Source organism: Hoplias malabaricus, chromosome 1, assembly GCF_029633855.1.
Source record: "Hoplias malabaricus isolate fHopMal1 chromosome 1, fHopMal1.hap1, whole genome shotgun sequence".
In the NCBI taxonomy this organism is placed as follows: Eukaryota; Metazoa; Chordata; class Actinopteri; order Characiformes; family Erythrinidae; genus Hoplias; species Hoplias malabaricus.
Window position 1 is genome coordinate 12737277 of NC_089800.1, and position 16518 is coordinate 12753794.

The 16518-nt window shown below is 39.7% G+C and overlaps 1 protein-coding gene across 2 annotated transcripts; it reads left to right on the forward strand.

The window, feature by feature from the left end:
* Nucleotides 1-1214: 1214 nt before the first annotated feature.
* On the forward strand, nucleotides 1215-13312 carry prpf4bb (pre-mRNA processing factor 4Bb). 2 transcript variants are annotated; one of them, XM_066646792.1, is made up of 15 exons: nucleotides 1215-1350; nucleotides 3297-4526; nucleotides 6512-6667; nucleotides 6830-6988; nucleotides 7210-7291; nucleotides 7391-7601; nucleotides 8325-8398; nucleotides 8520-8610; nucleotides 9097-9244; nucleotides 9409-9546; nucleotides 10098-10251; nucleotides 10430-10544; nucleotides 10665-10816; nucleotides 10928-11014; nucleotides 11182-13312. In XM_066646792.1, the coding sequence occupies exons 1-15, from the start codon at nucleotides 1304-1306 to the stop codon at nucleotides 11383-11385; spliced, it is 3048 nt and encodes a 1015-aa protein (XP_066502889.1). In that variant the 5' UTR covers nucleotides 1215-1303; the 3' UTR covers nucleotides 11386-13312. The 2 variants fall into 2 exon arrangements, with proteins under 2 accessions (XP_066502889.1, XP_066502891.1); XM_066646794.1 differs by having other exon boundaries at nucleotides 8328-8398.
* The last annotated feature ends 3206 nt before the right edge of the window (nucleotides 13313-16518 follow it).

Consider the following 16518-nt stretch of genomic DNA (forward strand, 5'->3'; position numbering starts at 1 on the left):
TTCAATAACTACACATGGTTCTTTACTACAAAATATATGTCTTAAATCCTTTTTATTAGGATTTGCTATAAAATGTATATTTTTCTGGGGGAAAACATGTCACAATGAATAGCATAACACCTATTATATCCATAAATGAGGTTTTGTGTTAAAAAAGTGCTACATTTGTGTCAGAATTTATACAAATAAAACACAGCTAACATTCTGTTATACTGTGTGGTGTTAACGGCTTATAAAACCACAGCTAAACTGGTTTACACTGTTTTATTTATTTCTGGTAAAGATTTAGCTGTCACCCAGTCTAATTCCTCATTCAACACACTTATGTTGCTAGGTCTTCAAGTAGTGTTGGCCAAAAACACATATTTGTAAAATTATAATACACAGGCTGTGTGACACAAAACTGGTTATTTAAAAATAAATAAATAAATAGATTTTCAGAAATCCTTGAGTCAGGCTTTTTAACTCCACTTGAAAGGAAAAAAGCGCACAAAAATTATACCTTTTTTATTCAATGTAGTATAATTTTTTTTCAATATTAAATTAGTTTATTGATAACAAATTTATTATTGAACACCAGTCCTTTTTAATGGTTTAAAATTGATATTATTAATTAACTGATTCATTCATCGTCTATAACCGATTATTTAGTTCAGGGTAATTTCAGAGCCTACCCAGGATCATTGGGCGCAAGGCAGGAACAGATCCTCATTGGGTGCTGGTCCATTACATGGCACCACGTGTTTTGTGTGTGTGTGTGTGTGTGTATATATTTGTCCCTCTCCGGTCATTAGTTAAACCATTAAAAACTCATATCTGTACATCAGAATTACAAATACAGATGTTTTTTCACAGGGAAAAAATATATAAATGCTTTTTGCCATAGAATTGTCATAGATGTGACTACACAAAATTACATATTAGCCCCCCCTCTGATTTCACTTACCCCTCACATGCAGATTCAAAATCCACTATCTAAATCCACTTTTGGAGACTGTCTTTGGTACACTGCAGCTTCAAAACAGAAATGTTCATCTGTGGAAGGTATAGATTAACTATTTCACACTTGATATTTTTTCTAAAACAACCCACACACTTATAGTTACAAACAGATTTGCAAAAAAACAGATTTACATTGAAACATGGTTTAAAACAGCTTTTAGACTCTTGCTCTTGGTGTTTACAGAGCAATACAGCAGAGAGAGGTGTAGTACAGAGAGATGGACGCTAGAGAGCAGAGACGGAGTTGAGTGTGTCTTTCTTCACTGAGGAAGAAAAACACAGCGGCCAGTGGAACGACAAAATGGCCGACGTGGAAATGGATTTACAAAGCGAGAGGCTGAATAACGGGTGAGAAAACCATTTTTCTTCACCGGTGTACGGCCATTTACTGCGCAATTGACTTATTTATGGACAGTTCGGCGTTAACTAAAAAGTATTTCCCTCTACAAGAGACGCAAACTGCTTTGTTACAGCGCTCTTGTCTTCTAGCGTGACCGGGCTAGTCAGTTAGCGGTGCTACAAAGCTAACGTTAACTTACATAGCTTAACCAGTTTAATATGACCTTAAAGCAGGTGTCCCCTAACTCATTAAGTGTCCTTGGTGATATAGTGGTGATTGTGGGATTTATACTCATACCGTACTGTATTTATTAGTTAATTATTGGGAGGGTAACCATTTAAACTTACGGACAATGTTTGTAAAGCACGTTTCCATGAGCGAGAGAGAGAGAGAGAGCGTGCTACCCACAGTTGCTTAAACATCATCTTGAACGTTATTTAATTAAGAAATGTGGCCGTTGACGTCCCACTATTTAACGGGATCAAAGTCGACTCGCTCTTTCTTTACCGGCGGATTTTAAACAGAAACAGTGGCAAGCGAAATGTCCAGGCGGTGCGGGGTCCTAAGCGATCAAGTTAAACTTTACTGTATGTTCTAGACGTGTGGGATACATCTGTGAACAAGCAACACCAGAAGCACGTTTTTAAATTATGTAAATGTCGTGATTTATGTCACATACACTTTACTTCTCTCAAGCCTACACACAGACACGAATCTACAAACACATAAACGAATTCATGTAAATTTCCCAGGTGAAATAACAAGTTTGCGGCAAAGGGGTACCTCAACATTTTGCTTTGGATGCATTGTTTGTGGTAGAAGCAGCGCCAAAAACACGAAACAATATAATGTTGTATGCAAGTTTTGGGAAATCCCTGCCAATTTTTTATTTTATTTTATTATTATTATTATTATTATTTATTACTTTTTTTTAAATCTTTGAATTCAAAACATTTATATACATTTTGGCAGCATTGAAGTCTTAAAATGATCAAACAGAAAATGGTAAATGTGGCAAATGGTAAACACTTGTTTATGCTACAAAATAAATATTTAGTAAAGTCCTGAGAGATACCACAGCTCGCAAACACATTTTGTAGCCCAGGCAGTTCTTTGGACTTCTACTATAGCAATATTCCTGTGCCATCTTAAAATCACATCCTCAATGATAAGATTTGTCAGTAAACTTAAGCCCAAAGTAGATGATTTTCCAAAACGAATGGAAAATCAGCAGCTGTCCTATTTTGGACCTTGTTTAGCTTAAAAAGCTGTGAAAACCTGCTTTGTGTTATACCCCCAGGTCAGACCGGTGAGGGCCAAAAGCCCTTCATTGTGATTTTTGAAGTAGTTTATGGTGTATTTTAGGGTTTGTTTTGGATAATTGTCCTGTTGTGGATGCCGACCTCTGTGCAGATTCAGTTTCATGACCTGTCTAACAAGTCATAAAGTGTCAGGTAAAGCCAACATTGTTAGGTGTGCCAGTGTCATTTTGTTATTAGGCTACTATTTGTTTCTATTTTTTTTAAATGGGTAAAATACTACATTTTTAAGAAGTTATCTGCAGTGGTTTGTCTTTTGAAAAGTAAAAAAAAATGTAGTTTGATGAATGGTCAAAGATTTGCATACGTCATTATCAACAATTGGTATAGAGCCTTAATCAGGCTTAATCTCAAAAATAACTAACAGTTATAAACATACTAACAGTATTATTTTATTTTTTGTGTACATGTGTAACCAGACTCTTTTTTTTTTTTTTTTCCTCTCTCTTCTTACAGTAACTTTTGTTTAATTGATTATTATTTCTTAGTCCCACCGTGGGGAAATTCAGTGTTACAGCAACAAAAGGACAGCAAAGTACTCAGTAATAAAAGAGATAGAAAAAAGAGATAACAAACGAGACTTCATTACTATAAACATAAGTACTATAATATAAAAATATAATTTCTATTGACAGAAAAGAAGATTTGGAAAGTCCAGAGAAGAGTGGGAATGAGAACGGTGACATGTCGGAAGAGGAGGGTGAGGAAAAGGCTGTGGTAAATGGAGAGAACCGAGATGAAGGCTCTAAACACCACAGCAGCAGCGGTAGCAAGCACAAGAAGAAGAAACACAAGCACCGTAGCAAACACAAAAAGCATAAGCATGCTTCTGAGGAGGATAAGGATCGCAAGCGCAAACACAGACATAAACATAAGAAGCACAGGCGCAAAGAAGCCACGTCTCCTCCTTCAGGAGCAATCAACAGAAAAGCAGAAGAGGCTTCCCCCTCCTCAGAGCCCCCAAATATGGATGATAAGGCCCTGCTGGAGGACCTGGAGAAGCAGCGGGCGTTAATTAAAGCAGAGCTGGACAGTCAACTGATGGAAGGGAAGGTGCAGTCAGGAATGGGTCTTATTCTGCAAGGTTATAACTCAGGCTCTGAGGAGGATGGAGAGGGGCAGAGGGCACGGAATGGGCAGCAGCGCCAGAAAGGCAGTGGGGGCAAAACCCGTTCCCCCAGGGACCAAAGCAACAAGGGGGGCAGAAGCAGACGGGATTCACCAGATGCTATTAAATCCAGTGGGAAGCGCCGCAGTAGGTCTAGAGACAAAACGGGAAAGGATAGTAAAGCAGGCAGGATGACCAAAAGTGGCAAAGAGACAGTCAAGGAGCGCAGCAGATCCAAAGAAAGGAGGCGCTCACGAAGCCGGGACCGATCCAAAGACAAGGGAAGGAAATCCCTGTCTCCATCCAACAGGAGACGCTCTTCAGCAGAAAGGAGAACCGAACAGAAAGGACGTTTCGACAGACGCTCCTCCCCTGCTCGGGTGGAGGAAAAGAGGAATCAAGAGCAAAGTGGCCGGTGGTCAGTGTCGCGCAGGAGCCGCTCACGGGATCGAAAATCCCGCTCCAAAGAAGGGCACCCGGCCCATACAGAGACAGGCAAAGAAAAGAGGCCAGGGAAGTCTCCTTCCAAAGATGCCTCATCTGGAAAGGAGAACCGCTCGCCACATCACAGACGACCGTCTAGCCCTCAGCGCCGCCGCAGTTCCTCCCCCCGCCGCAGGGAGCATCAGTCCTATCAGCCACCCTCAGGCTCCACTGAGCGGGGCTCCAAACAGAGCCACTCTCCTTCTAGGAACAGGTCGCCTGCCAGAAGGGCCCGCAGCCGCTCAGTTGAGCGCAGGAGAGACTCACCCTTTAGGTACGTACTTTTGTTTCACTGGGAATGGCAAGATCATATTGTCATTAGCCAAAGTGTAATGGTAATAACTATTATAACCTGCTACTGTTTCAGTGTGTTACTCAGGGGGATTTGTTCTGTGTCTTGCAACCGCAAAGTGAAATGTGTAGTGGACAGAGAAATAAGTAGTGTCAGCCAGCTATGTCAGATGATTTTTAAAATGGCTTTGTTAAGATATAGAAACTTTTTTTTGTCCATAATACACAGGTTTTTATAAAGTAGGCTACAGCTGACTCTTTAGATACTGCACCGTATATGGTACTGAGGTCTTGTGCTTTACTCATAGGGTTTTCGTCTCCTGGCTGCTTTGCATTTTGGTGTTAAATAGGATCAGTTCTATTTTTAGTTTGATATCAAAGAGGGCAACTAGCACCTGAAAGAGGAGCCTCTCTTTGCCAGCTTTGGTTGTTGAATATGTTGAATGTCTTTTTTTTATTATTATGAAAAATACTTTTGGAAATATGAAAGCTTTTTTTGGAATTTAAATCAATAGCAAAATAATATGATGTTCTGTATCAGTTCAGGTAAAGTTTCCAATGATGGGAAAACTTATTATTTTTAAAATCACTATTAACTGACATACCGTGAACCTCAAAATTTACATATGCAAAATGCAGTATGTGCCAATACCCAAATCCTAAACTGTGCATTAGCACATTAATTTGTGCACCTGGAACCTGCCTACATGTTACTGTTAAATAACACTACCAGATAATTTTTTTGGTCTACCTTTTTCTGGAATCGTGATAAAATGGGTAATTTTGTACTGCATCCTACATTAAAATTGTCATGTCTCCTTGTCTTTCTCAAGTCAGTGCTGGAGATGAGTTTATGAGAGCGCACAAAGACAAGGTTAAACATTGCTTCTACTCACTCACTTCACACTCCTCGGCTCAGATGTGGCATATTATTGCACTCTCTGTACCCTTCTATTTTGATTTTGATTCTGCTTTGCATCACATTGTCAAATCAGTAAATTGGCTTGATCCATTCTGTGGCCTCCCCAAATCGTAGGGTTGTAATGAGCGTGCAAACCACATCAGAGTATTCTTCACTCTGACCACAGTCACATACTGTGTAAAATATTAAAATACTGAATAAATGCACATTTCAGCTGAGTTTGTTGTAAGCTTCAGAGACAGCTTGCACGTTTTCACTCTTGCTAGCCATGGCCATGCATAAAATTCACCTCTCCTGCTGGCTGTGAAAACATATAGCCAGTCTACTCAGATAAGGCTAATTTAGGGATTTTTAACAATTCATAGAGCTTTCAACAGATCTTTGTATTTCAAAACTGTAAGAGTCTGTTACAGTGAAGTTACAACGGTCGATATTGTTTGCTTGAAATAAATGATACATAGTGTCATGTCTAAGACCCCAGGCTTTGAAGGTGACAACTGAAGCGTTTAATGATTTCCATGATTGTTATCCTACTCATAATCTTACCAAGAGTTGAACGAGGTGTGTTGGTCTGTAATAAATTCTCCCTCCAGAGCAGTTTGACACTTGGGCAAAACGATTTAGGAATAGGATTGGCTTTCAATTCTTAAATCTCCAGGCCTTAATATCCTTTCTGCACGCTAGTGTATGTCCATTAGGTTGGAAGACACTGGTGTTTGTTTTGTGCTGTATTCCATTGTCTCCCTGTGTCCGTGTGGGTTTCCTCCGGGAGCTCTGGTTTTCTCCCGCGGTCCAATAACACATGGGAAGGTTGATTGGCATCTCAAAAAATGTCCATATGTGTGAGTATGTAAGTGAATATATGTGTGTGTGTGTGTCAACCTGTGAATGACTGGCACTCCTCCAGGGTGTGTTCCCACCTTGCGCCCAAAGACTCTGGGTAGGACCCACCGCGACCCCGTACTGGATAAGCAGTTACAGACAATGAATGTATACTATTCTATGGGATTTACAGTAATTAATATGCATAATATTTCCCCCCTCAGGAAACGTTCTCGTCCTGAAGGGATGGGTAGGTCGCATGATTCCAGTCCAGTGAGACGCAGGATCAGTCGCTCACCTCTCAGGCGAAGATCTGTGTCACCACGGCGGCAGTCCCGGCTCTCACCGAAAAGAAGAAGCCGATCTCCTCTGAGACGAAGGTGAGTGAGTGAAAGGACATGACATATCCAAAGTCATATTTAATAGTTTGATTTACTAGCATTGACTAGATGATTCATCACTGGATCCAAATAATAAACATAAAATTAAAAGGAAGAAAGAAAAAAAGATGTCACTGCCTGTCATGCCCTGTTTACACACAGGTCACTTGAAAGGGATAGGTTTGGACGTTCCAGACTTCGTCGCTCCACCTCCAGGGATCGTGAGAGGAGGAGGAGGAGGCGGAGCCGAGATGAGGACAAGTTCAAGGGGAGCTTATCAGAGGGCATGAAGGTTGACCAGGAATCTTCTTCTGAAGATGTGTAAGTAGACTCTACAGGAGTGGACAGGCCTAATTTTCTATACAGCTGCTGAACAATACAAATCAGATAAATATTTGATTAATTGATTTAAGTACTTGATTGGTTTAAAGTGGTACTGTTACAACATACTGTTAGAATATGTGCAGGTTGATTAAATATAACTGCATTTTTGCTAATTATTTGTTCTTGGTTGGATTTATAAGTTTACTGTTTATTTACAGGATGGAAGATTTTGATGCTGAAGAGGAGGACGAGGAGGCTCTGATTCAGCAGCGACGGCAGCAGCGACTGGCAATAGTACAGGTGGGAGTTTTCAAAACATTTAGTAATTTATATGATGTAACAAACACTGTTCTATTCTCCTGAATGGTAATTTAATCAATTATTGTTCTGCTTTGTTAGAAATATAAAGCAGTGAACGAAGACAGCAACATGGGCTCTATGGCGTCTGAGCCCAGCAGTCCCCAGAGCAGCACACGTAGCCGTTCTGCATCTCCAGATGACATACTGGAACGGGCAGCCGCAGATGTGAAAGAGTATGAGCGTGAGAATGTGAATACATTTGAAGCCATTGTGAAGGCCAAACACAACCTCATCGCTCAGGAGAAAGAAGGTTGGTAGTCCGTGGGGCTTTAGTATCAATTGGAGGAGCGTGCATAGTCTAATGCCAAAGCAGTTTGGTATTAGAGTAGATAGGATTGGAGTTTTGGCTACAAAATATTTTTAGAACCAGGGAATAAAAAAATATTACTTACTTAGATTTGGCTTTGGTTATTGAATAAATGAATGGCTAAATGTTAAATTCATTTGTCACTTTGGGCGTTCATAGCTGTTCTGATGCAGTTTTCCAAACACAGGAGACAGACAGAATGTGTGCTATAGGCACATTTGTTGGAGGTCAAGATGGGCATCCCACTTTACTCACTTTTAATGTGGACTGTTTAAAGTTTTACATTATTACCTAACTTATCTCCCTGCCACGAGGGAACAGCAGAGTAGCATTTATCTCTCAGCTTTGAAACAAGATGTTGCTTTAAAGGCTAACACTGGAAATGTCCATGATTAATAGAGGTTATAGAAAAGTGTACAATCTGTGAGTTTCTGTGCTAGTTTAACCAAACACGCTTCATTTCTCTATTTGATTGTCTTTTGTGGTTAAAAGTGTAAGAGTGATACACACTGGATAAAGCAACTGGATCTGAATGAATCTTAGACCCCTCCACTACTCAAATGCAAAATTCCAACTTGGAATTACATTGGGATTCATTTTAATTTTGGTACTAATAAATACATGCCTGAAATAGTGTCTGAATATTTTGTGATTATTGTTTTTCAGCAGCCAACACAAAAAAACCTTCTGCCCCTGACATGTTCACAGAGTCTGATGACATGTTTGCTGCGGACTTTGATGTAAGTAAAAATTAATAAATGAAATAATTTTAAAGATATATATATTTTTTCCTCACTTAGTCTACAGTATATAGAGAATCTTCCTTTTTCTCACCCTTTCCCTCACGCATTCTCTTTACAGAGTGCCAGGCTCCGAGCTGTGGGCATTGGGAAGGACTTTAAAGAGAACCCAAATCTCAGGGATAATTGGACTGACGCTGAAGGATACTATCGTAAGTGAAATTCCCTGTAAAAACGTATGTGATAAGAAATGTAAAATCCCAGTGTTTTCTGTCAGCTCTGTGACTATACAGAGGCCATGCAGGCTGATCTGATTAATAACGTTTTTAAAGTCAATGGCTAAATGGCTATGCTCATGCTGTGCAGTGTACATTTATGTTAGTGGTTTTATTATTAAGATAAATTGAAAGTATTATCTTGAAAATATACAAGAAACAGTATTGTATAATCTTTGCTGATTTATGAGCGCTAGTAAGGCTTTGTCACTGTTGCCCTTTTTTTGCTCTGTTTATTCTCTACTGTAATTAATTAATTAATTAAGTGCTTACAAGCCTATTTAAATTCTCAACTGCTTTTTCATAGTGCAGGTGATAGGTGGATTTCTGTGTGAAATTGTCCAAAGTTGTCTGTCTGTGTGTAGGCTCTGGTCACTGATCAGGGTGAAATGTTTGCAAATTTTAAAATATTCTCTTTCCCAGGTGTGAACATTGGTGAGATGCTGGATAAGCGTTACGATGTCTATGGCTACACAGGGCAGGGTGTCTTCAGTAATGTCGTCCGAGCCAGAGACACAGCCCGTGCTGGCCAGGAGGTGGCAGTCAAAATCATTAGAAACAATGAGCTCATGTGAGTACCAGTAATATTTAAAGAGGTTAAAAAACAACTTTTGAATGTATATAATCTACAGTGAATTGTTAGTCATTTAGGTTTATTGGCTTAAGTTTGGTAGTTTGTGACTTAGAAATTGTGTGATTAAATGTTTGCTGACTGAGTTATCTTCCTACTCACAGGCAAAAGACTGGACTGAAGGAACTGGAGTTTTTGAAAAAGCTCAACGATGCAGACCCCGATGATAAATTCCACTGCCTGCGCCTCTTTCGACATTTCTACCACAAACAGCACTTGTGTCTAGTGTTTGAGCCTCTTAGGTACTGTGTGTAATTTATATATGTACATACAGTGTTGTCCAACATGAAAAAAGTATTGTATTTAATTCAAAAATGTTCATAAATTAATGTTAATATAATAAATACATTTCCAGATTTGTATTGCTTGTGGAAGGATGGTAGGGCTGTAAAACTAGCTTGGAGGGGTGTGCATCTGGAATGCCAGACTTTACTGTTGGTATCGTGGTATCGTGGGCTTATTCAACAAAACATTGACAAGGAGAAGTGCCTACCTAATGACCCCTATGATGAGGTACACAAGGGCTGGGTTCAGTAAGCTTTGGTGTTAGGTGTAGCTGGTCGCTGGCTGGATCGTAAATGGCCACAGCAAAACCCATTGGTTTGGGTTAGGGTTGAAATGGCCTAGTAATACAGGAATGTTGTGGCTGCAGGTAGGAAGAGAGTGGGGTGGGTTTTATGTGAAGCTCTGATGGCGCATAGGATATTTTACATTTCTATTATGTGTGCGTTGCATGTTTGCAATCAGAAGAATTCTTTGGGTTAAACATTTCTTCTCATTCCTCTCTCCTCAGTATGAATCTACGCGAGGTCTTGAAGAAGTATGGGAAAGACGTAGGGCTCCACATTAAGGCCGTTCGCTCTTACAGTCAACAGCTCTTTCTGGCGTTGAAGCTTCTGAAGCGCTGCAACATTCTACATGCTGACATCAAGCCTGACAACATACTGGTGAGCCTAACTGTGGCTTTGTAGTTTCAGTAATTGTGCTGTGGACGATGGCTCATGGTTTCTGTTTACAGATTTTTACCTTGAGTGTATAGAGTTCATTGTTTAATCACAGGAGAAAGCAAGAGAAGATTACATCTGATACTTCAAAAGTTTCAGCTCTCCCATCTGCCTGTTTCAGGTCAATGAATCAAAGACCATCCTTAAACTGTGTGACTTTGGCTCGGCATCCCATGTTGCGGACAATGACATAACACCTTACTTGGTCAGCAGGTTCTACAGAGCTCCTGAGATCAGTAAGCTCACCTCCACACTACTTTGGAAACTACTGAGTGATTGAACAGTTATATTGGTACAGCATATTTAGATAATACCAGTGTTGTTATAATTATTTTTCTCCCTGTTTCTCTCTGTAGTTATTGGAAAGCTGTATGATTATGGCATTGATATGTGGTCAGTAGGCTGCACACTGTATGAGCTCTACACAGGAAAAATCCTGTTTCCTGGCTCATCCAACAACCACATGATCAAGTTAGCCATGGACCTCAAGGGCAAGATGCCCAACAAGGTTAGACTTTTTCATTAAGGTTTTTATTGTGACACATTCCAATAGAATAATTTGTAGCTGTAAAGTAATCATGATTGTTTCATTGTTTGTGTTTATCTTATCCTTCTTTAGATGATCCGGAAAGGCTTGTTTAAAGATCAACATTTTGACCAAAACTTGAACTTCCTGTACATAGAAGTGGACAAAGTGACTGAGAGGGTTTGTTCAGATCTAATTCAGTCCTCTATTTGTGTGAAATAATCAGCAACTGTGACTTTTAGGGCAAATATGGACCTTTGGTAATAAGTTGTGAATAGTATAAGATGGCCACAATTTTAAAAGGCAATACACATTATAACACTTGCGCCTTTTCTCTTTCTGTTCAGGAAAAAGTGACAGTAATGAGCACTATTAACCCCACAAAGGACCTTCTAGCAGACCTGATCGGAGGCCAGAGGCTTCCTGAAGAGCAGAGGAAGAAAGTAATGCAGCTGAAAGATCTCCTCGATGGCACTCTAATGCTGGACCCAGCCAAGCGCATCAGCATAAACCAGGCCTTGCAGCACCCCTTCATTCAGGAGAAGATCTGACCTTTCTTCACTATTTGATCTCGGACTTATTTTGACCTTCCGCTGGAAGTGCAGTGATCATTCCAGTCCTTCTACTGGAGATCTGTCATCCTTTAAACGTTTGGTTGCACTCCAGATCTTATTGTCCTAAGCCACTTAATTGAGGCCTTCAGAAGGTGGTGATCATTTCAGTTTGGTATTTAGTGAAGGGATGGTACTGAACTGTTAAGGGAAGCTGATCTGCAGGCGGAGTGTTGTTGGTCACTACAGCACTGGTGTCAGAGCCGGGACGCTGGTCTGGGACTGAACCAACGAAGTCCAGCTGAGAATGTTTGGAACCATTGAAGACTTTTTCTTCTCCGTTTTTTTTTTTTTTTTTTTTTTTTGCTTTACAAGCAGTTAAATTTTTTCCCCATTTGTTCATTTTGAAATTGTCAGAATTTTCTGATTTTTATTGTAAATAATCCATACATAATTACACGTTGTCATTCACAACAGAATGAGTTGTTTTTTCCTCTTCGACTGTCGTTAGGTTTGGGCTCTTATTTAACTTCAAATGTGGTTGACGTTTGAGGGGGAACCAGCCGCAAGAACAGTCAGTTGAGGCATTGAATTGGTAAGGCACTTGACCATTGTGTTATCTGAAACAATAGCAGATGACTAAATACTCCAGATTATACTCTAGTCCTGTGGATTACTGTGAACCCAGTTCAGATTTCCTTAGCCCTGCACTTGCAAATTAATATTGTTGATGTGTAGGTTTTATCGCCCAGTTTTAACTTGTCCAAAGTGATTTAGGCACACACCTAAAGCATGCTCCTCATACTGTTTAAACATCACTAGCCTAATTCATCTGATCAGTCTGGACTGCAAAATCAGCTAATCCTTCTGTACTGTGTGTGGATTAATTCCTTCAGGATGGTATCACTGCAGAAAGATAGAGGCTTCTAAAAACAAGCAACGCCTATTATTCACTCTGTGAAGTCATTCTGATAACAATTTAATTCGTGAACAATATGATTTATACTGCCCTTGGTCTTAAGATGAATTGTGCATCTAAGATTGGAACAGTACTGTATAAGGGGTAAATCTCATCCTGGTCTTTTTATAAGCAAGGTCGGTCTCACATAGGAGCTTTGTACTACACTTGATCAAAGATCTGAGCCAAACCTCTGCATACTTCTTTGAGGCATGAGTGTAATTATCTTTGTCTTATACTTTAGTTGTGCTGAATGTATTTAAAGACACTATGAACAACTTCCAACCAACCTGTTCAACTCATTCCTGATGACGTAATTCTAGATGTGCATAAGACATATGAGCATTAGTTTATTTTGTGCCAGATTCAGCTCCGAAGGTATGTTTCTGGTACCAGGATTTTCTCAGTTAGCCTAATCAATTATAGTGATAGAGGTCGTTTATTTGTACCCAGTGCATTCTCGTCTTATTCCAGAGGCTTGGGTGCTGTGTAGCTGAAATTTGTTTATTTTGTAACCGGATAATTTCAGTTAATTTTGTCACCTGTAATCTGTCCCTTATCATATTTATGGGGATAGTTCTTCCTTTAAAATTAAAGTTAAACAGATAACTGAAGTATCCTCCTCTTTGGAAAGCTTCTCCGGTTGGTGAGAGACAGAACAGTGGTCCATTTCCAAACAAAACCCAAATTTCTGAAACTAAGTAACTAAATTCATTTAAAGTGCCTCCCCCTGGATCTGTTTGTTGAGACAACACACAGTAAAAGTCTTTACCATTGGCCCCATTATTCGTTTCATGCTGTAAATATTTCTTGGTTTTGTTATGCAAGACGTTAATGTTAGGAATTTTTTTTTTCTTACAGTAGAATAAACATTTTAGAAAAATGCTAAACTCAGACTGTTGGTTGTGAAGAGACAAATACAGAATTGAGCACCTTGAGTGTAATCATGACTTTTGTTAATAAAAAGTTTCATATCTTTGAATTATTCCCTCTCTATAATGCAGCAGTGGTGTAAATGTTGACAGAATGCAGAGAAAGCCTGGCAGACGCATCAGCATCTACCTCAAACCCAGAAATCAGGTAGTGCAGACTATTTGACCGTTATGGTCGTCGAGGATCTTGAAAAGCTGTTGTTGACGTATCAGTGTTTGCAGGGATTCAGAGTTTTCTAGTGACTATGCTGAAGTACATATGCACAGCTTCTGCTGCGTATTCACAGAAGGGGAATTGTCCTCACAGCGAATCTGGAACTGATGGATTCTGTGACCAGAGGAAATACCTGAAATGAATGTGGAGATCAAAACCCACACACATTCATTTCCAGCCAAGGGTAACTACAGCTCTACCACCTTTCATTTCATACACTTGAATCTTTCTCTAGAAAGTGAGCTTTCTCACCAATGAGTATTGTTTTTCAGTCCCGGTAATGTAGTAGGTTAATAATGAATTTAAATTATAATAATAATAACAACACGTTATGCTGTCATTTGTGTTCTTGAACCAGTTTTATGGGAACACAAATGTGGATCACACGCAGCTTGTTCAGTAGCCACTAGAAGGCAGCATTTGCTAATGAAACCTGCTGTCCAAGGCACTCTTAAAATGGAAAATTTTTCACAGATTTGTCATATTTCCGCACACAGCCTTCTCATTTGTGATTATATTGGTATTTTCTCGTTTAACCAGATGGTTTCATCCCTTACACCACCGTGCCTAATACAAGGAAGGGTATGAAACTTTTTTTGACAGTGGTCTCATTTTGATTTAGGTTACTGGGTGCTAATAAATACACATTTGCATGTATGAGGTTTGTTCAGAAGTTTAAAGAGGAAGTGAAAGACTGCATGATGTTTCTAAATTACTTGGTTTCTTATTTAGGAAACAAACAGGGACTTCCCCTCTCGCTGTCCGTCATGGTATAACTTCACAGAACTCTTACTACCAATTTTGCTGGAAAGGCCTCAGTTTCTACTCATGACAAAATAATTTGGAGCACAGCTTTGCCCTTCTGGCTTTTTCTTTAAGAACATTCTCTGCCAGCCTTAAGTCACAGTGGTTAAAAATTAATCTTCTATTTTTATTTATTTTATTTTTTCCCCTTGTTTTCCACATTAGTTAGATTTTTCATGACCATTTTCCAAGCTCTTATTATCCCTTTAGGATTTCTTACTGCATGTCAATAAACTAGAATATCATCATTGATTTCCAAATGAAACGCAAAATTTACTTTCATTTGAAAACAAGCAACAGTCCAGTCCTTTTTCTCCTTGGCCCAGGTGAGACGCTTCTGGCGTTGTCTGTGGGTCATGAATGGCTGGACACAAGGAACGCAGTTGTGGCCCATGTCCTGGATACGTCTGTGTGTAGTGGCTCTTGAAGCACTGACTCCAGCAGCAGTCCACTCCTTGTGAATCTCACAAATTTTTGAATGGCCCTCTCTTGACAATCCTTTTACGGCTGCGGTTATCCTTGATGCTTGATGCTTGTGCACCTTTTATTTATCACACTTTTACTTCCACTCAACTTTACAATAATATTATTGGATAAAGCAGGAGGATGTCAATGACTGCCTTCTGGACATCTGTCAAGTCAACAGTCTTCCCCGTGATGGTCCAGCCTACTGAACCCGACTAAGGGAACATTTTAAAAGCGTAGGAACCCTTTGCAGGTGTTTTGTGTTGAATATTCTAATTTTCAGAGATAATGACTTGTGGGTTTTCATTGGCTGTAAGCCATAATCATCAACATTTAAAGAAATAAACACGTAAAATAGATCACTCTGTTTGTGATGCGTCTATAAAATGAGATTCACTTTTGAATTGAGTTAGTGAAATAAATTAACTCTTTGTTGTTATTCTAATTTATTGAAATGCACCTGTGTGTGTGTATATAAATAACGGATTTTGATTTTCTGCTTTCTCTAGTGCCTCTTTCAAAACGCAGTCTACTGTGTAACGGGAATGTGAATGGGCAGTAGAAAGAATGAGATGATCTATAAACATTTTTGTGACATAACTGGTTCTTGTTCACGAGTGATGGGAATAGGGATCGGGAGATTGACCATAGGCTAGATGCAGCATCTGCAGTAATGTGGTCACTGTATCCGCACCGTTGTGGTGAAGAGAGAGCTGAGCCATAAAGCAAAGCTCTCAATTTACCGGTCAGTCTACGTCCCCACTCTCACCTATGGTCATGAGCTATGGGTAATGACCGGAAGAACGAGGTTGTGGATACAAGAGACAAAATGAGCTTTCTCCGATGGGTTACTGGTCGTACTCTGTGATTTAGTGAGGAGCTCGGAGTAGAGTCGCTGCTCTAGAAAAGGAAAGGATGCCTCCTGTACGCCTACTACTGGAAGCATATCAGGCACGTCCAACTGGAAGGAGGCCCCGGGGTAGACCCAGGACACGCTGGAGGGATTATATTTCCCGGCTGGCCTGGGAAAGCCTGGGGATCCGTCAGGAGGAGCTGGTGGAAGTTGTGGGAGACGGAGAGGTCTGGGCTTCTTTGCTCGCCCTGAAATGGATAAGCGGAAAAGATGAAGAACAAAAGGTATTAAAGGCCATCTCTGTACCGTATATTCAGAGGAATAAAATGTAAAAATAATTACATATATTAGGTACATTAAAAGATAGGAGTGGCAAATTGGTTTTCCATGATATTGGCCCTATAAATGGAAGCTCTCTTCAAACATGAGGGAGAGGAGTTTTCAATACAAAAACATGACTGTTTCTGGCATCTGAACTTAGAGAAAAATGAGAACATCTTAACAATGTGATTCGTCTGCAGGCTGTCCATCCTCAGCGATCTGTACTCATTAGGGATGAGGTAGAGGGCAGGGAAGATCATTGCTGGCTCAAACACCGGTTACACGCTGATGTTTCCCCCCAGCCATCGTTCTACTAAACAAGGACCCTTCACATTCATGTTAGTGAACGAATGCTACACATGCCCTGCTTTTCACACACAAAAATATGCATGCACTAACTTTAGCAATATGCATGTGTTCTTTTAGAAAATACTTGCATATATATCTATAACTGGTCTGTATTTATACTCAACTGTTTACCCTTGGTGATATTTCTGTTTAAATCTATAAATAAAATATATAATAATTAGATGTAAATTTATGTTGCCATCTGTATGAAGTGAAATTCCTTGTAGTCCAGATATTT